The following is a 20,433-nucleotide window of genomic DNA, read 5'->3' as shown; positions in this document are numbered from 1 at the left end:
GGCCAACATTGACCAGACATTTTCAGTTGGTGAGAGATCTGGAGAATGTGCTGGCCAGGGCAGCAGTTGGACGTTTTCTGTATCCAGAAAGGCCCGTACTGCACCTGCAACATGCGGTCGTACATTATCCTGCTGAAATGTAGGGTTTCGCAGGGATCGAAAGAAGGCTACAGCCATGGGTCGTAACACATCTGAAATGTAATGTTCACTGTTCAAAGTGCTGTCAATGTGAACAAGACATGACCGAGACGTGTAACCAATGGCACCCCATACCATCACGCTGGGTGATATGTCAGTATGGTGATGACGAATACACACTCCAATGTGCGTTCACCGTGATGTCACCAGACACGGATGTGACCGTCATGATGCTGTAAACAGAACCAGGATTCATCTGAAAAAATGACATTTTGCCATTCGTGCACCCAGGTTCATCACTGAGTACACCATCGCAGGTGCTTCTGTCTGTGATGCAGCGTGAAGGGTAACCGCAGCCATGGTCTCCAAGCTGATAGTCCATGCTGCTGCAAATGTCATCAAACTGTTAATGTAGAAGGTTGTTTTCTTGCAAAGGTCCCCATCTGCTGATTCAGGAATCTGGATGTGGCTGCACAATCTGTTACAGCCTTGTGGATAAGATGCCTGTCATCTTGACTGCTAGTGATACAAGGCCATTGGGATGCACGACATTTTGTATTACCCTCCTGCACCCACCGATTCCATATTCTGCTAACAGTCATTGGATCTTGACCAATGAGAGCAGTAATGTCGCGATACGATAAACCACAATAGCGATAGGCTACAATCCGACCTTTATCATAGTCAGAAATGTGATGGTACGCATTTCTTCTCCTTACACGAGGCATCACAACATCATTTCACCAGGCAATACTGGTCAACTGCTGTTTGTGTATGAGAAATCAGTTGGAAACTTTCCTCATGTCAGCACTTTGTAGGTGTCGTCACCAGTGCCAACCTTGTGTGAATGCATATCACAGCATCTTCTTCCTGTTCGTTAAATTTCAGGTCTGTAGCATGTCATTTTCATGGTGTAGCAATTTTAATTGCCAGTAATGTAGTTAGATAGCTGGGAATGATTACTACTGGTGATCCATGGACAAATTGGAATACTGAATGCTTTGCAAGTGGTTATGACTGTGATGATGGGAGAATGTGCTTGGTCATATGCACAATGTCTGAGGTAATGGATTACAAGTCAACAGGATGTTTGCACAGGTAGTATCCTACAGGCTCACAGCTGTGAATATCACCCCTGAATAAACTGTTCTACTGATGGAGGTGTGATGCTAGGGAAGCGTGATATCTGAGAAACATTTGTACCTAAGATGTATTGAAGCACTTAAAGATGTCACAGGTTACAGATACAAAATAAGAACCTAGAATATTTCTGGAAAAGATCAGCTAGTAAAAACACTTTCCTGAAGCTTTTATTTCAAAACCAAATCTGAATATAAGAGTAAAAAGTTAAGACACATGGCTCCTGAAGTCTAGCTCTGTTATTATTATGTGTAGTTGCAGCACTACATATACATCACTCCATTGTATTAGCTATATCATTGATAGGGTATATCTGAGTAATACTCTTTAACTGTTGAGCGCAAATGATCTATTATACCACAATAATAATAATAATAATAATAATAATAACAATAATATACAGTAGCTGAATGATGGTTCTATCTGTACATGGCTGGAAGCTCTTGGTGGTACACTTGTGAGCAAGCAAAATTACTTCTGCAAAACATATACAACAGCTAATTCACACAGGAGGCAGGAATGAAGCAGAGTTTAGTAACAAAGCCACATATAAAACTCTGCACATACAGTCACTGTGCTAATTAGTCATCTGAAAGGTTGAAGCAAATGCTGTAAAAGTATCTGGGGTCTAAACCAAGTTTGACCAAAAAATACATGGAGCAATTTAATTTTGTTGGTGGTAAATGTTCTTTTGATAGTATTGTTCCAGATGTATTTTGACATTTGTGGCTATGATGGATGCCAAAAAAAGTTAGATTTATTTTGCTATGTTCCAGAATTTTTGACTTTTCAAAAACACAGACATAGTTTATCTTTAAGAGCAGAATAAAGTGTGCCAGCACTCACTGATGATATTGAAAGCGGGTTTTGACTAATCTTTCAAGAATAAAACTAATGTTTTCATTTGATTCAACTGTTTCCAAGAGGAACTAGAAGATGAATGCACTGATTATCCCCAGCACATCAACAAGTGATGAGAATGTCCAAACAGTTGGTAAGATGGTTATTTGCAATCCTTGACACATGGTAGGGTTCTCCTAATTGGTTTCACATGTGAAGCATTGCACGAATAACTGCTTAAGCACCTCTGTGCACATTGTAATGGGTCTGGTCTTGTCTTGTCTTTGTGGTCCATAAGAGAGTCATACAGTTTTTCAATCTCTCTAAGAGGGCTTTTGCCAGTCACTTGGCATCTGTCCATAATACAAGGTCACTCATGACTGCATGGAAATTATGAGACATACACAGAAATAAGACAACTGAGTGGCTATAGCATCTCTCAGGTTTTTATTCATAATACATACCATTGTATATTTGCAGAGCACATCATTTGAGGGTCAGAACGTGTAGACAGATCATCCGATCTGTATTTGGTTCTGGACTGCAGACAGGCAAACCCACTGAAAAGTTTTTCGAGGCAAGCTGCTGTCTTAACAAATTCCATGAATTACTCACTCATACTGTTCTGCTCATACTGACATTTATCACATGACAAATGGTGCCCATATGATGTGCATGTAGAGTGAGTTAAAACTTGGGGAGAAGCTCTATCCACTGATATGTGACTGTTTTCTGTATGTCTTGTTTCCACGTGGTCATCTTCCAAAGCCCCAGATGTGCTAATGGATAAGCCTGGCAGCATATGAGGACTCTTATTTTAAACTGTGCCAAGGTCACCAGACAGAAACACACTTTATCCATGAATTCCAAACCAAGCCACTGCTGCATCCAATATACCCGGTGGCTATAGTCAAATTGCAGCTTCTCACAAAGGTCCAGCTTGGGCTACAATTATCATATGGCAGCAAAATTTAATAGATATTCTAATGTGTCACTATAATGTGGAACCAGTTTTTGCTTTAAAAAATTTTATTTCCGATTTTGGCCACCAGGTGCAAATCTAGCACTGTGAATGCAAAAATTCTGGAGTGTTGCTGTGTGGTGTGGGATCAGCATCTGCTTGGATTGACACATGACATCAAAAAAGTACAAAGAAGGGCAGCTCATTTTGTATTATCATGAAATAGGGGACATAGTGCCACAGACATGATACATGAATTGGAGTGGCAATCATTAAAACAAGACAAGATCTTCTCATGAAATTTCAACCATCAGTTTTCTCCTCTGATTCTGCTGGCACCCACCTACATAGGGAGAAATGAACATCATGATAAAATAAGAGAAATCAGGACTCACGAAGATAAATTTCAGTACTAGTTTTTCCTGCGCACCATTCAAGAGTGGAATGGTAGAGAGACAGCTTGAAGGTGGTTCACTGAACCCTCAGCCAGGCACTTTATTGTGAATAGCAGATCAATCACATAGATGTAGACATAGATGTAGATGCAGAAGATGCACAGAAATGATTGCATATGTGATTGATTAAGAGTGGGATGTGGGCAGAAAAGGTCAATGTTGATTTTATTACTCACTGCCACTTACACAGTTTGTTCAATACGAGCACTAGAGACATAGACAAAATACTGTACAGTGACAGAGTTGCACCTGCTGGCCAAAACTTGGAACTAATTTTTTTTCTAGCATAAACAAGACCCAAATTAGCGCTTTAGTATACACTATGTGATCAAAAGTATCCAGACACCCCTAAAACATATGTTTTTCATATTAGGTGCATTGTGCAGACATCTACTGCCAGGTACTCCATATCAGTGACCTCAGTAGTCATTAGACATTTTGAGATAGCAGAATGGGGTGCTCCACAGAACTCATGGAATTCGAACATGGTCAGGTGAGTGGGTGTCACTTGTGTCATACATCTGTATGTGAGAGTTCCACACTTCTAAACATCCCGAGGTCCACTGTTTCTGATGTGAAGGGACACATACAGCACAAAAGCATACAGGCCGACCTTGTCTGTTGACTGACAGAGACTGCTAACGGTTGAAGAGGGCCGTGCATATTTGTATTTATGTATGTATGTGTTGAACTGGGGGCCTAGAAATGCTGGAGAGGCTTTGTCCCCACTGTAACCCTCAGTGGTACAGAATCCCACAACAAGCTACAGCAGTCCACTCACCCCACTGCTGCCCCACACTGAACCTAGGGTTATTGTGTGGTTCGGGCTTTCAACTAGCAACTGACTTTGTGAATTCTGTCATCACTGATCGCATTTGTTTCAAACTAACATATCGGATTTTGGTGTGTAGTTTTGCAGGTCTTTTCTTTTACCCAATTTGTACAGTGCCCCTTGCTGCAATGGTCTCTGTGTGACTGCCAGGGAGAACAATTATAAACACTATTGTACCTATACTGAGTAGCACTCCGTCGTCAGACCACGAGTGGCTTACTGGGACCATCCGACCGCCGTGTCATCCTCAGTGGAGGATGCAGATAGGAGGGGCGTAGGGTCAGCACACCGCTTTCCCGGTCGTTATGACGGTATTCTTGACCAAAGCCGCTACTATTCGGTCGAGTAGCTCCTCAATTGGCATCACGAGGCTGAGTGCACCTCGAAAAATGGCAACAACGCATGGCGGCCTGGATTGTCACCCATACAAGTACCGACCATGCCTGACAGAGCTTAACTTCGGTGATCGCATGGGAACCGGTGTATCCACTGCGGCAAGGCCGTTGCCATCTACACTGAGTAGGTTAAACAAATTTATAGTGAATCTCTCAACCAGTGGAAAGTCCCAAGTGGCTGAAAAAAGTACAGGTGGCTCCTGCACACACAGTAATTCAACTGCTTCTATCCATGGGTTTTATGCAAACCACAATGACATCAAATACCACACGCAGTATTTCATATTCTGTCACTCGGTATGTGGAAACTATTACCATTCCAGAAAGAATCGAGCAGGCCCTTTTTGACGGAAATTTGATGTAGTTACATTTTGAACTGGAACACGTTTTCCTTAGAGGCTGTAGTCTTCGAATTATTCAAGAAAAAGTATGAAAGTGACCTTTAATCCAATTTCTCTTGAATAACGTCAAAACTGTCACCTCCAATGAAAACATATTCCAGTACAAAATTTAGCGACATTAAATTCCCTGCAGAAAGATCCTGCTCATTTTCTCTGTGGCACTAATAGTTCGTGCATAGCGAGGGACAGAATATGAAAATCTTGCACGTGGTTTTAGAAGCAATTGCGGGTTGCATAAAACGACATCGGTAGGGGCATCTGAGTCCCGCTGTAAAAGAAAAGACCCGCAAAATTACAGACCAAAATCCGAAACGTCGGTTTGTTGCAGAACTGTTGAGTGTATACACAGTTCAAATATAATAAATTTACTTGTGGGAGAAAACATTAAGCTGACAAATCAGCACGGATTAGAAAGCACAATTTGTGTAAAAAGCAGCTTGCTCTTTTCTCATACTACACTCCTGGAAATTGAAATAAGAACACCGTCAATTCATTGTCCCAGGAAGGGGAAACTTTATTGACACATTCCTGGGGTCAGATACATCACATGATCACACTGACAGAACCACAGGCACATAGACATAGGCAACAGAGCATGCACAATGTCGGCACTAGTACAGTGTATATCCACCTTTCGCAGCAATGCAGGCTGCTATTCTCTCATGGAGACGATCATAGAGATGCTGGATGTAGTCCTGTGGAACGGCTTGCCATGCCATTTCCACCTGGCGCCTCAGTTGGACCAGCGTTCGTGCTGGACGTGCAGACCGCGTGAGACGACGCTTCATCCAGTCCCAAACATGCTCAATGGGGGACAGATCCGGAGATCTTGCTGGCCAGGGTAGTTGACTTACACCTTCTAGAGCACGTAGGGTGGCACGGGATACATGCGGACGTGCATTGTCCTGTTGGAACAGCAAGTTCCCTTGCCGGTCTAGGAATGGTAGAACGATGGATTCGATGACGGTTTGGATGTACCGTGCACTATTCAGTGTCCCCTCGACGATCACCAGAGGTGTACGTCCAGTGTAGGAGATCGCTCCCCACACGATGATGCCGGGTGTTGGCCCTGTGTGCCTCGGTCGTATGCAGTCCTGATTGTGGCGCTCACCTGCACGGTGCCAAACACGCATACCACCATCATTGGCACCAAGGCAGAAGCGACTCTCATCGCTGAAGACGACACGTCTCCATTCGTCCCTCCATTCGCGCCTGTCGCGACACCACTGGAGGCGGGCTGCACGATGTTGGGGCGTGAGCGGAAGACGGCCTAACGGTGTGCGGGACCGTAGCCCAGCTTCATGGAGACGGTTGCGAATGGTCCTCGCCGATACCCCAGGAGTAACAGTGTCCCTAATTTGCTGGGAAGTGGCGGTGCGGTCCCCTACGGCACTGCGTAGTATCCTACGGTCTTGGCGTGCATCCGTGCGTCGCTGCGGTCCGGTCCCAGGTCGACGGGCACGTGCACCTTCCGCCGACCACTGGCGACAACATCGATGTACTGTGGAGACCTCACGCCCCACGTGTTGAGCAATTCGGCGGTACGTCCACCCGGCCTCCCGCATGCCCACTATACGCCCTCGCTCAAAGTCCGTCAACTGCACATACGGTTCACGTCCACGCTGTCGCGGCATGCTACCAGTGTTAAAGACTGCGATGGAGCTCCGTATGCCACGACAAACTGGCTGACACTGACGGCGGCGGTGCACAAATGCTGCGCAGCTAGCGCCATTCGACGGCCAACACCGCGGTTCCTGGTGTGTCCGCTGTGCCGTGCGTGTGATCATTGCTTGTACAGCCCTCTCGCAGTGTCCGGAGCAAATATGGTGGGTGTGACACACCGGTGTCAATGTGTTCTTTTTTCCATTTCCAGGAGTGTATGTTCTGCGAACCTTGGACAAAGGGCAATAGTCAGATTACATCTTCCTAGATTTCAGGGAAGCGTTTGACATGGTGGCCCATTGCAGACTGTTAACGAAGGTCCAGGCCTAAGGAATTTGTTCTCTGCTATGAGACTTTCTATTTAATAGAACCCAGGCGTTTGATACAGTTCCCCACAGTCGTTTAAGGAACAAAGTAAGAGTATATGGACTATCAGACCAGTTGTGTGACTGGATTGAAGTGTACCTAGATAACCGAACGCAGCATGTCATTCTCAATGGAGAGAAGTCTCCCGAAGTAAGAGTGATTTCAGGTGTGCCACAGGGGAGTGTCGTGGGACCGCCGTTGTTCACAGTATATATTAATGACCTTGTGGATAACATCGGAAGTGCACTGAGGCTTTTTGCGGATGATGCTGTAGTATATCGAGAGGTTGTAACAATGGAAAATTGTACTGAAATGCAGGAGGATCTGCAGCGAATTGACGCATGGTGCAGGGAATGGCAATTGAATCTCAATGTAGACAAAGGTAATGTGCTGCGAATACATAGAAAGAAAGCTCTTTTATCATTTAACTACAATATAGCAGGTCAGCAACTGGAAGCAGTTAATCCCATAAATTATCTGGGAGTAGGCATTAGGAGTGATTTAAAATGTAATGACCATATAAAATTAATCGTCGGTAAATCAGATGCCAGACAGATTCATTGGAAGAATCCTAAGTAATTGCAGTCCGAGAACAAAGGAAGTAGATTACAGCACGCTTGTTCGCCCACTGCTTGAATACTGCTCACCAGTGTGGGATCCGTACCAGATAGGCTTGATAGAATAGGTAGAGAAGATCCAACGGAGAGAGGCGCGCTTCGTTAAGGATCATTTAGTAATTGCGAAAGCGTTACGGAGATGATAGATAAACTCCAGTGGAAGAATCTGTAAGGGAGGCTCTCAGCAGCTCGGTGCGGGCTTTTGTTGAAGTTTCGAGAACATACCTTCACTGAGGAGTCAAGCAGTATGTTGCTCCCTCCTACGTATATCTGGCGAAGAGACCATGAGGATAAAATCAGAGAGATTAGAGCCCACACAGAAGCATACCGACAATCTTTCTTTCCACGAACAATACGATAGTGGAATAGAAGGGAGAACCGATAGAGGTACTCAAGGTACCCTCCGCCTCACACCGTCAGGTGGCTTGCGGAGTATGGATGTAGATGTAGATGTTTCCTGGACAAAGAGTTTTGACCGGAGACACGAGTGCCGTCAGGAATGCCCCAGGTAAATCTGATAGGACTCTATACAAATAAACGATCTCATGGATAGAGAGGGCAACAGTTTGCGACTGTTTCCTTTTGACAATGTAGTAAAGTGGAAAGTGTGGAAAGATACAAGATGGATTGGATCGAATTTCTACTTGGATGAATGGTAGCTTGCTGTAAATGTAGCAAAACGTAATTTAATGCAGATGAGCAGGAAAAACAGTCCTGCAATGTTCGAATTCAGCATGAAACAGGCAGGTCTATTAAGTATCAAGGCGTATCTACATCTGCATCTACACTTACACTCTGCTAGCCACCTTATGGTGTGTAGCGGAGGGTACGTGTCAACGACCATCACTTAGCCCTTTGCTGCTCCAGTCGCGAATTGTTAACGGGAAGGACGATTGCTGGTAAGCGTTCGTATGGGCTCGGATCTCTGTAATTTTACCTTCGCAAGATGTAGGTAGGGTGAAGCAATACGTTAGGTTGACACTACTAGGAACGTTCGCTTCCCGAACTTTAACAATAACCATGATGCAAAAAGTTTCTTTTGCAGTGTCTGCCATTGGAATTGGCTGAGCATCTCCGTAACGATTTCGCGCTTACTAAACGAAACTGTAACGAAACGTGCTGCTCTTCTTTGGATCTTCTCTATTTCCTTTACCAATCCTATCCAGTACGGATCCCAGACTGACGAGTATGAAATCTAATGAGCAAGGAAGGTCAGTTTTAGGGAAGGCGAATCGTAGACTTCGATTTATTTGGAGAATTCTCGGAATGTGCAGATCATCGGTAAAGAAGGCCGCAAACAGAACACTTGTTCGAAGCATTCTTGAGCATAGCTCGGAGTGTTTGGGATACACATCATACCGCGTAAAGGGAAGACATCGAAGCAGCTCAGAGCCGTCCTGCTTGATATTTTACCTGTAGGTTTGATCAACACGCGAGTATTATGGGAATGCTCTGTGAACTCAGATTGGAATATCTGGATGGAAGAAGCGTTCATTTCGCGAAGCACTGTTGAAAATATTTAGAGAACCAGCTTTCGCCACTGACTGCAGAATGGTCCTGCTGTCACCAACATACAGCTCGCACGAGGTTCGCGAAGACAAGAAAATCAGGTTTCCTACAGATGCATAGAGAGAGTCGTTTTCCCTCGTTCCATTTACGAGTGGTATAAGAAGGGAATGTCTGATAATGGTGCAAGGATCGTGACCGGGCCAAATATCTCACGAAATAAGCGCATTGGTTGGCCCGCTAGATGGCACTGCCATAGGTCAAACGGATATCAACAGCGTTTTTTTTTTTTTTTTTTTTTTTTAAATAGGAACCCCCATTTTTTTATTACATGTTCGTGTACTACGTAAAGAAATCTGAATGTTTTAGTTGGACTCCTTTTTTACCTTATTGATAGATACCATGTTATAGTCACAAACATATGGCTCACAATTTTCGACGAACATTTGGTAACAGGTAGTTTTTTTAAAATTAAAATACAGAACTTAGGTACGTTTGAACATTTTATTTCGGTTGTTCCAATGTGATACGTGTACCTTGTGAACTTATCATTTCTGAGAACGCATGATGTTACAGCGTGATTATCTGTAAATACCACAATAATGCAATAAATGTTCAAAATGATGTCCGTCAACGTCAAAGCATTTGGCAATACGTGTAACGACATTTCTCGCAACAGCGAGTAGTTCGCCTTCCGTAATGTTCGCACCAGCATTGACAATGCGCTGACGCATGTTGTCAGGCGTTGTCGGTGGATCACGATAGCAAATATCCTTCAACGTTCCCCACAGAAAGAAATCCGGGGACGTCAGATCCGGTGAACGTGCGGGCCACGGTATGGTTCTTCGACGACCAATCCACCTGTCATGAAATATGCTATTCAATACCGCTTCAACCGCACGCGAGCTATGTGCCGGACGTCCATCGTGTTGGAAGTACACCGCCATTCTGTCATGCAGTGAAACGTCTTGTAGTAACATCGGTAGAACATTACGTAGGAAATCAGCATACATTGCACCATTTAGATTGCCATCGATAAAATGGGGGCCAATTATCCTTCCTCCCGTAATGCCGCACCATACATAAACCCGCCAAGGTCGCCGATGTTCCATTTGTCGCAGCTATCGTGGATTTTCTGTTGCCCAATAGTGCATATTATGCCGGTTTACGTTACCGCTGTTGGTGAATGACGCTTCGTCGCTAAGTAGAACGCGTGCAAAAAGTCTGTTATCGTCCCGTATTTTCTCTTGTGCCCAGTGGCAGAACTGTACACGACGTTCAAAGTCGCCGCCATGCAATTCCTGGTGCATTGAAATATGGTACCGGTGCAATCGATGTTGATGTAGCATTCTCAACACCGACGTTTTTGAGATTCCTGATCCTCGCGCAATTTGTCTGCTACTGATTTGCGGATTATCCACGACAGCAGCTAAAACACCTACTTGGGCATCATCATTTGTTGCAGGTCTTGGTTGACGTTTCACATGTGGCTGAACATTTCCTGTTTTCTTAAATAACGTAACTATCCGGTGAACGGTCTGGAAACTTGGATGATGTCGTCCAGGATATCGAGCAGCATACACAGCGCACGCCCGTTGGGCATTTTGATCACAATAGCCAAACATCACCACTAAATGGTTCAAATGGCTCTGAGCACATCTGTGAACATCAGTCCCCTAGAACTTAGAACTACTTAAACCTAACTAACCTAAGGACATCACACACATCCATGCCCGAGGCAGGATTCGAACCTGCGACCGTAGCAGTCGCGCGGTTCCAGACTGAGCGCCTTAACAGCGAGACCACCGCAGCCGCTATATCGACCTTTTGTGCAATTAGTAAACGGTCCATTGTTAACATGGGTAATGTATCACGAAGCAAAGGCTGTCCGCACTGGCGCAATGTTATGTGATACCACGTACTTATACGTTTGTTACTATTACAGCGCCATCTATCGTAAAGCGAAAAAAGTGATCCAACATTCATATTTCTTTACGTACCACACGAATATGTAACATAAAATTGGAGTTTCTATTTTAAAAAACGCAGTTGATTTCCGTTTGAACTATAGCAGCGCCATCTAGCGAGCCAACCATACCGCCATCTGGTTTCCCCCTTCAAGCTAGACGACTTTTGTTCTTTATAGTTTTTTCGTTTGATGCTTATTTCGTGAGATATTTGGTCCGGTCGCTATCAATGGACCACACTGTATAAAAAAAATACTAGCGCTCCTATCAGACTTCCCTGGGACGTTCCTGACGATACCGTTGTCTCTCATGAACACTCGCTGTCAAGGACAACGTACTGGGTCCTGTCAATTAAGAAGTCTTTGTGCCACTCACTTGATGTGGGAATCTAATCCATATGCATGTACTTTTGTTAATAGTCTGGAGTGCGGAACGATATCAAATACTTCTCGAAAATCTAGAAATATGTAATCTGTCTCTTGCCCTTCATCTGCAGTTCACAGAAATCATGCCTAGCACGATATTCATATGGTTTTCTGTAAAGGGCCGCTGGAGACTTTTGGTCTGATACACTAGCTTGCAGGTATGTGGTCTTGGCTTAATGTCCATGGGCAGAGGGGTTTTCATGTCTCATAGTGTCACTTAAACCCACTTAGTATGGGCATGACCATCTAGGATCAGTCAGGAGTATTTGATTCATGGTGTATCTTGCAAGTGTTGTCCAAGGTCGATTGTTGAGAGAGAGGAGGTATTTTTGTCTGCAGGTTTTCATTGTACATACATAGATGTGATCAGTGTCTATGGGCACTGGGAATTTCATATTGCATTGCTTACAGGCACGCAGTACGGGCCTGACTATGCAGTAACACTGGTGAGTGTCTCTAGGTGTATCTTGCAGATGCACGGTCTGGCCTCGACAGCTGAGGGACAGTGGAGACGTTTCACATGGAGATGTTTCTGCAGGTGCATATTTTGGATTTGGTCTCTATAGGCACTCAGGACTTTATGCCTCACAGTGTCTCTTACATGCAAACAGTCTGGGTGTGATCATCTAGGATCAGTGAGGAGTGTTAGATTCATGGTGCAGCTTTCATGTGTTGTCCAAGGTCGATTGTTGAGGGACAGAAGGTTTTTCGTCTCCTGGTTTACATTGCACACACATAGACGGTGATCCATGTCGATGGGCACTGGGAATTTTATACTGTATTGCTTACAGGCACATACTATAGGCCTGACCATGTAGTGACACTTAGGAGTTTCTGTCCCTCTGTGTATCTTGGAGGCGCACAGTCTGGACTCGACAGTTCAGTGACAGTGGGGTGGTTTCATCTAGAGTTGTATTCTGGGCACTGGGAATTTTATATTGCATTGCTTACAGGCACATACTATGGGCCTGACCATGTAGTGACACTTAGGAGTTTCTGTCCCTCTGTGTATCTTGGAGGCGCACAGTCTGGACTCGACAGTTCAGGGACAGTGGGGTGGTTTCATCTAGAGTTGTATTCTGGGCACTGGGAATTTTATATTGCATTGCTTACAGGCACATACTATGGGCCTGACCATGTAGTGACACTTAGGAGTTTCTGTCCCTCTGTGTATCTTGGAGGCGCACAGTCTGGACTCGACAGTTCAGGGACAGTGGGGTGGTTTCATCTAGAGGTGTATTCTGGGCACTGGGAATTTTATATTGCATTGCTTACAGGCACATACTATGGGCCTGACCATGTAGTGACACTTAGGAGTTTCTGTCCCTCTGTGTATCTTGGAGGCGCACAGTCTGGACTCGACAGTTCAGGGACAGTGGGGTGGTTTCATCTAGAGGTGTATTCCGGGCATTGGGAATTTTATATTGCATTGCTTACAGGCACATACTATGGGCTTGACCATGTAGTGACACTTAGGAGTTTCTGTCCCTCTGTGTATCTTGGAGGCGCACAGTCTGGACTCGACAGTTCAGGGACATTGGGGTGGTTTCATCTAGAGGTGTATTCTGCAGGTGCATATTCTGGACTTGGTGCCTAGAAGCACTCTATACTTTATGTCTGACAGTGTCTCTTGCATGCATATAGACTGGGCCTACCATCTACGAACACTGGGGACTTTTTTGACACAGTATTTGTTGCAAGCGAATTGTGTGGACTCGACCATACACAAGTGTGCCACCAGAGTGCGGGCAGGGTCCTACCTGCGGGGCCGGGTAGATAGAAAAGGCGAGCTTGCTGCGCTTTGGGTAGTCCACAGAGAGCCTCTCCATCAGCAGGGATCCGAACCCGGAGCCGGTGCCGCCCCCGAACGAGTGGAACACCAGGAAGCCCTGCAGCGCCGCGCACTGGTCCGCCATCTTGCGGATCCGATCCAGCGTGACGTCGATGCACTCCTTACCTGCAAATGGCCGCCAGCAGGTGATACAGTGACACACAATACATTCTAGTTCTACTAGGTGACTAAACTACTGGGCACACTAGTCACAGCGCAGAACCAATACTAACGAATAACCTAATGTACGTAAGTAAATGTGGGCAACGGTTCCCGTTAGATCACCGAAGTTAAGCGCTGTCGGGCGTGGTCGGTACTTGGATGGGTGACCATCCAGGCCGTCATGCGCTGTTGCCATTTTTCGGGGTGCACTCAGCCTCGTGATGCCATTTGAGGAGATCAAATAGTAGTGGCTTCGGTCAAGAGTACGATCATAACGGCCGGGAGAGCGGTGTGCTGACCCCACGCCCCTCCTATCTGAATCCTCCACTGAGGATGACACGGCGGTCGGATGGTCCCGGTAGGCCACTCGTGGCCTGAAGACGGAGTACGTAAGTAAATGTGAGTCCTAGTCTGGTGCAAGCCTTTCGGTTTGATGCTGCATCAGCAGCTTACGTCTCAGTTCACTGCTAACATGATTCGAATGGGTTCACATTTGGCCTCGTCAGGTTGAGTGATCGCCGTGCAGACTAGTGACGGTAGTTATCGCTGAAACAGTCGGATTTCGGTTATATCGTTTTTTTACAAGCCAGTTTTACGTGGTATGAAACTTCCTGGCAGATTAAGGGGACCACACCGTGGCCCAGGCCGAAAAAAATCGATTTTCGGTTTTTATCATATTTCGATAGATTAAGGTTTTATTTAAGTACTCTGAAAAGTATTTAGCTGAAAAAATTTTTTTTCGAGCATTTAGAGAGCATTTGCCTACGACGTGTGTTTATGTACCACGCCCACTTTTGTGTCACCCACTTTTCTGCATATATTTTAGATCTTTATATCCCCTACATTACACGTTAGGGATTTTGCTTTTTAATTCCCGAGTGTGTCGGCTCTCCTTGGAATGCAACGGTCGGTATTGTTTTGTTTCTGCTGATTGTAAACAACAGGCATTCAAACACGCGGTCAGTTTTGTTCAAGTGTGATTGCGAGTAGTTGTTATGGAAAACTTGCAGGTATACTATGGGCAGGTAATTAGGAGAAATAAAGAAAATCTGGAGGCAATGAAGAGAGATGTTTGGGCCATATTCTTCCATAAGTCCTCTACTGATGACAAGGCATGTCATCAGGAGAAAATTCGTGGTGGAAATACAGTAGGGCTCAGGCTACTGGAGAGTCTTTTTCTCGCCAGCATTCTCTTCCTCAGGTTGTTAGTACAGCAATTAAACCTATTTTCAAATACTTGGCTCATCCTGACCTTCTAAGGAAATGTGTGCATGGACAGACACAGAACCCAAATGAATGTTTCAACAGCATAATTTGGAACCGACTTCCTAAAACTGCATTTGTAGGCATGCAGACGATGAAACAAGGAGTTCATGATTCTGTTCTTACATCCAGTTGTGGTAATATTGGAAAGTGATGGGTACCGAAAAAGCTGGGAATTAATCCAGGTGAAATATGATCACTGGGCTGCAACATTGCGATTAAATGAGGATAGCCGATGCAGACAGGTCTGCATCTAATATGGCCAAGAAAGCAAGACAAACATTCAGGAAGGTGAAAAATGAGGTGAAAGACCTGCTAGAGGCCAAAGAAGCGCAAGGACAGTTTTAACTAAATGTAAGTAACAAATTTCAAAAGTTTTTTTCTTTAAAGTCAATTTCCTGCAAACTAAAATTTTCACTACATATACCCCATTATATCAGAAACTATCATAGATAAATGAATGAAATTTTCAGACTCCGCATAGCATAAAAAGCCATTCATTAATATTTCCCCATTAGGAAACCACAAAAAATATTTTCTGCAGAAAAAACTTAATATTTTTTCTTAATAAATTTAAAAATTATTTCTTAAAAACTATAAAATGGATAAAATAGATTCTAGTACAGTTGACTCTATTAGCATCATGTAACACACAGGAAAGATATCAAGGTCCTGCATCAAATAGTTTTTTTCAGAAATTGGTCAAATACTTGCCTAAATTAACATGGGTTGAACAGGCACGGTGTGGTCCCCCTAAAACTGTGTGTCGGACCGAGGCTCGAAATCGAGACTATTGCCTTTCGCGGGCAACTGCTCTACCATCTGAGCTACCGAAGCACGACTCACGCCCGGTACTCACAGCTTTACTTCTGCCAGTATCTCGTCTCCTACCTTCCAAACTTCACAGAAGCTCTTCTGCGAACCTTTCAGAACTAGCACTCCTGGATATTGCGGAGACGTGGCTTATCCACAGCCTGGGGGATGTTTCCAGGCAAAGGTCCCGAGTTCGAGTCTCGGTCAGGCACACAGTTTTAATCTGCCAGGAAGTTTCATATCAGTGCACACTCCGCCCATTCTGGCAATTTTACCTGACTGTTGAAATCGCTCAAAATAATTGGTTTCTGAGATAACTGATTTTCGGTTTTTTATTCCCATTATTTCTTGTAACAGAAGCAGAAATCGAGCAAGGATTGAAAACAATTGACTCGCTCAGTCTCAAGATACATAGAATCAAAATATTAAATAAAATAGGCAAATAAAAGAAAACTTAGGTCGCCGTTTGCTCTTTTCTCGAAAAGTGATAAATGGGTGAATACTGGAAAAAAATCCTCAGTATTATCCTACTGATTCTAATTTTTTGAAATTCTACTGAAAAATCGTGTTGTAACGGGGGATCAATGGGGGATCACACCACTATTTGGGCATTACGAATTGTCAGTGCTAAAAGGATAAAGACTGAAGATTGAAGAACTCTGGTTTTCGTGCTAATTTGACTCTTTTCAAGTGCTACAAGCAGATAAAGGCATATTATGTGGGTACAGCCAGCAGATCAGCTGCTTTCTGTTTTTATTGTATGCCATGAATGAATTGTTGTTAAGGTAATTGCTGTTAAAGCAACGACCTTGCCGCAGTGGATACACCGGTTCCCGTCAGATCACCGAAGTAAAGCGCTGTCAGGCGTGGCAGGCACTTGGATGGGTGACCATCTTGGCCACCATGCGCTGTTGCCATTTTTCGGGGTGCACTCAGCCTCGTGATACCAATGGAGGAGCTGCTCGACCGAGTAGTAGAGGCTCCGGTCAAAGAAAACCATTGTAACGACCGGGAGTGCGGTGTGCTGACCACACGCTTCTCGTATCCGCATCCTCATCTGAGGATGACACGGCGGTCGGATGGTCCCAATGGGCAACTTGTGGCCTGAAGACGGAGTGCTTATAACTGTTACCATAATTTCCTTCCCCTTCTACTTTTTCATACAAATGGCCAAAAGATCTTTAACCTTTTAAAGCAAATGAAGCATTATACTTCATTGCTACATCGCTTTGTAGAAATATTAGTGCTATTCTGCAATACAACGCATGTCTGGCGACGACAGATAGAAACGATCATATGGACCAGGTGGGGGGGGGGGGGGGGGGGGGTGGGCGGAATATTGCACAATGCACGTAGACGTGTGCCTTAACCCACGACAGATGGCAGCAGGAGCATTATTGTCCCAGAAAAGCTTTTGGCCGTTCTTATGCCATATGTTTGATGTTCGTTTTTCTCAGCGTTGTTGGTAAAATAACACTGGCCGCTGTTCCCATATTCTATTATAACGCGATAGTTGAAAGCAATGCGAATTTCACTTAAAAAAAAGATTTATTTAAAAACGAAAATTTTAGCCCTGCTCCTATGGCTAATTCATATCTCGTTATTTTATTCGGTTATTATTTAATCCGGGAGGAAAGAAATACTGCAAAATACCTCTTATTCAGAACTAAAATACCGGTATCGTCTTTAACAGGTCGGGTTTGCCCATTCGTATTACAGACCCTCTCGCCTCACAAGCAGGGTTGCCATATCTAAATTGGGACCTTGCCGGGATTTCTGAGCTGTGGGTATACGAGGGTTGTCCAGAAAGTAAGTTCCGATCGGTGGCTAAATGGAAACCTCAGTGAAAACCAGAAATGTTTTATTTGCAACAGTTAGGTACACCATCCACATACTTCTCTACATAGTCGCCGCTCCAACTTCGTAGTGTTGTATCAACTTTCCAATATCCTCGTCATAGAAAGCAGCCGCCTGTGCTTTCGGCCAGTTATCTTCACTGGTCTGCAACTCGATTTCTGTTGAAAAATTGTGGCTTCATAGCCAGCGGTTCTCGTGAGCAGAGATGAGACTCGGGGGGAGCCAAATACGGACTGTATTGTGGGTGGTCAAACACTTCTCACCGGAAACGCTGCAGGAGCGTCTTCATTCTCCCCACAGTGTGCGGCCGAGAAGTGGCATGAAGGAGGAACTGCTCGACAGTTGTGTTATGAGGGCTGCATGACACAGGCGAAATCTCTAACCAGGCCCTCATACTTGGCGGGAGACGCTATTCCCTACGCATCTTTATGGGCTCACTGTTCACTCAGAACTGAAAAGAGCGACGCGACACGATCGACGAGCATACTAGAGACACTGCCCAACACAGCTGTACAAAGCTTTACCGGCTTTTCCCAGTGGTTTACATTTCGCGACCTATAGGAACTTATTTTCTGGACAATCCTCGTAGAGAGGAAGTAAAAAATTCATTTAACATAATTATATTTTATTTAGAGCACAATTACATGAAACTTGTTGCAGCAGAAGAAGTTGGAACACCATATTGTTTGGAGGGGTTTACCTTTTTCGGCAAGTCCTTTTCCCTTTTACGTATTTACATCAAAGTGTCAAAGGAAGTGGTACACCTGCCCAATATCGTGTAGGGCTCCGCGAACACGCAAATTGCTGTGACACGACGTGGTACGGACTCCACCAATGTCTGAAGTACTGCTGGAGGGAACTGACACAATAAATTGTGCAGGGCTGTCCATAAATCCGTAAGAATACGACGGGGTGGAGATCTCTTCTGAACAGCATGTTGCAAGGGATCCCATATATTCCCAATAATGTTCATATCTGTGGAGTTTGGTGGCCAGAGGAAGTGTTTAAACTCATAACAGTGTTCCTGGAGCCACTCTGGACGTGTGGGGTGTCGCTTTGTCCTGCTGGAATTGCCCGAGTCCGTCGGAACGCACCATGGGCATGAGTGGATGCAGGTGATCAGAAAAGACCCTTATGTACGTGTCACCTGTCAAGAGTCGTATCTGGACGTAGCTGCACACACAGCCATCTAAAAAATGAAATGGTTCCGCTGCACCTTACCCGCCTGGCCTTGCTCCAGGAGACACTTTCTTATTTCCATGCGTGAAAAGGGACATGAAAGGACGCCGATTTGACACTACTGAAGAAGTCAAGGAAAAAAAAGTGGGAAGCGCTGTCAGTAATTTCTAAAGATGACTGCAAAAAAAGTTTCGAACATTGGAAGCACCGATGGAACAAATACACTCCTCGAAATTGAAATAAGAACACCGTGAATTCATTGTCCTAGGAAGGGGAAACTTTATTGACACATTCCTAGGGTCAGATACATCACATGATCACACTGACAGAACCACAGGCACATAGACACAGGCAACAGAGCATGCACAATGTCGGCACTAGTACAGTGTATATCCACCTTTCGCAGCAATGCAGGCTGCTATTCTCCCATGGAGACGATCGTAGAGATGCTGGATGTAGTCCTGTGGAACGGCTTGCCATGCCATTTCCACCTGGCGCCTCAGTTGGACGTGCAGACCGCGTGAGACGACGCTTCATCCAGTCCCAAACATGCTCAATGGGGGACAGATCCGGAGATCTTGCTGGCCAGGGTAGTTGACTTACACCTTCTAGAGCACGTTGGGTGGCACGGGATACATGCAGACGTGCATTGTCCTGTTGGAATAGCAAGTTCCCTTGCCGGTCTAGGTATGGTAGAACGATGGGTTCGATGACGGTTTGGATGTACCGTGCACTATTCAGTGTCCCCTCGACGATCACCAGAGGTGTACGGCCAGTGTAGGAGATCGCTCCCCACACCATGATGCCGGGTGTTGGCCCTGTGTGCATCGGTCGTATGCAGTCATGATTGTGGCGCTCACCAGCACGGTGCCAAACACGCATACGACCATCATTGGCACCAAGGCAGAAGCGACTCTCATCGCTGAAGACGACACGTCTCCATTCGTCCCTCCATTCACGCCTGTCGCGACACCACTGGAGGCGGGCTGCACGATGTTGGCGCGTGAGCGGAAGACGGCCTAACGGTGTGTGGGACCGTAGCCCAGCTTCATGGAGACGGTTGTGAATGGTCCTCGCCGATACCCCAGGAGCAACAGTATCCCTAATTTGCTGGGAAGTGGCGGTGCGGTCCCCTACGGCACTGCGTAGTATCCTACGGTCTTGGCGTGCATCCGTGCGTCGCTGCGGTCCGGTCCTAGGTCGACAGACACGTGCACCTTCCGCCGACCACCGGCGACAACATCGATGTACTGTGGAGACCTCATGCCCCACGTGTTGAGCAATTCGGCGGTACGTCCACCCGGCCTCCCGCATGCCCACTATACGCCCTCGCTCAAAGTCCGTCAACTGCATATACGGTTCACGTCCACGCTGTCGCGGCATGCTACCAGTGTTAAGGACTGCGATGGAGTTCCGTATGCCACGGCAAACTGGCTGACACTGATGGCGGCGGTGCACAAATGCTGCGCAGCTAGCGCCATTCGACGGCCAACACGGCGGTTCCTGGTGTGTCCGCTGTGCCGTGCGTGTGATCATTGCTTGTACAGCCCTCTCGCAGTGTCCGGAGCAAGTATGGTGGGTCTGACACACCGGTGTCAATGTGTTCTTTTTTCCATTTCCAGG

At 45.4% G+C, this 20,433-nt stretch overlaps 1 protein-coding gene across 1 annotated transcript in view; it reads right to left on the bottom strand.

Moving 5' to 3' along the window:
- Positions 1 to 20,433, bottom strand: part of LOC126293530 (tubulin alpha-3 chain-like) — a 224,273-nt gene that overhangs the window by 90,068 nt on the left and 113,772 nt on the right. The window contains exon 4 of the mRNA XM_049986795.1: positions 13,466 to 13,662. Coding sequence (XP_049842752.1) covers positions 13,466 to 13,662 — 197 coding nt within the window. The remainder of the gene's footprint in view (positions 1 to 13,465; positions 13,663 to 20,433) is intronic.

Source organism: Schistocerca gregaria, chromosome 10 (assembly GCF_023897955.1).
Source record: "Schistocerca gregaria isolate iqSchGreg1 chromosome 10, iqSchGreg1.2, whole genome shotgun sequence".
In the NCBI taxonomy this organism is placed as follows: domain Eukaryota; kingdom Metazoa; phylum Arthropoda; class Insecta; order Orthoptera; family Acrididae; genus Schistocerca; species Schistocerca gregaria.
The sequence above is the reverse complement of the archived record's forward strand: the minus strand, read 5'-3'. Positions and strand labels throughout refer to the sequence as shown.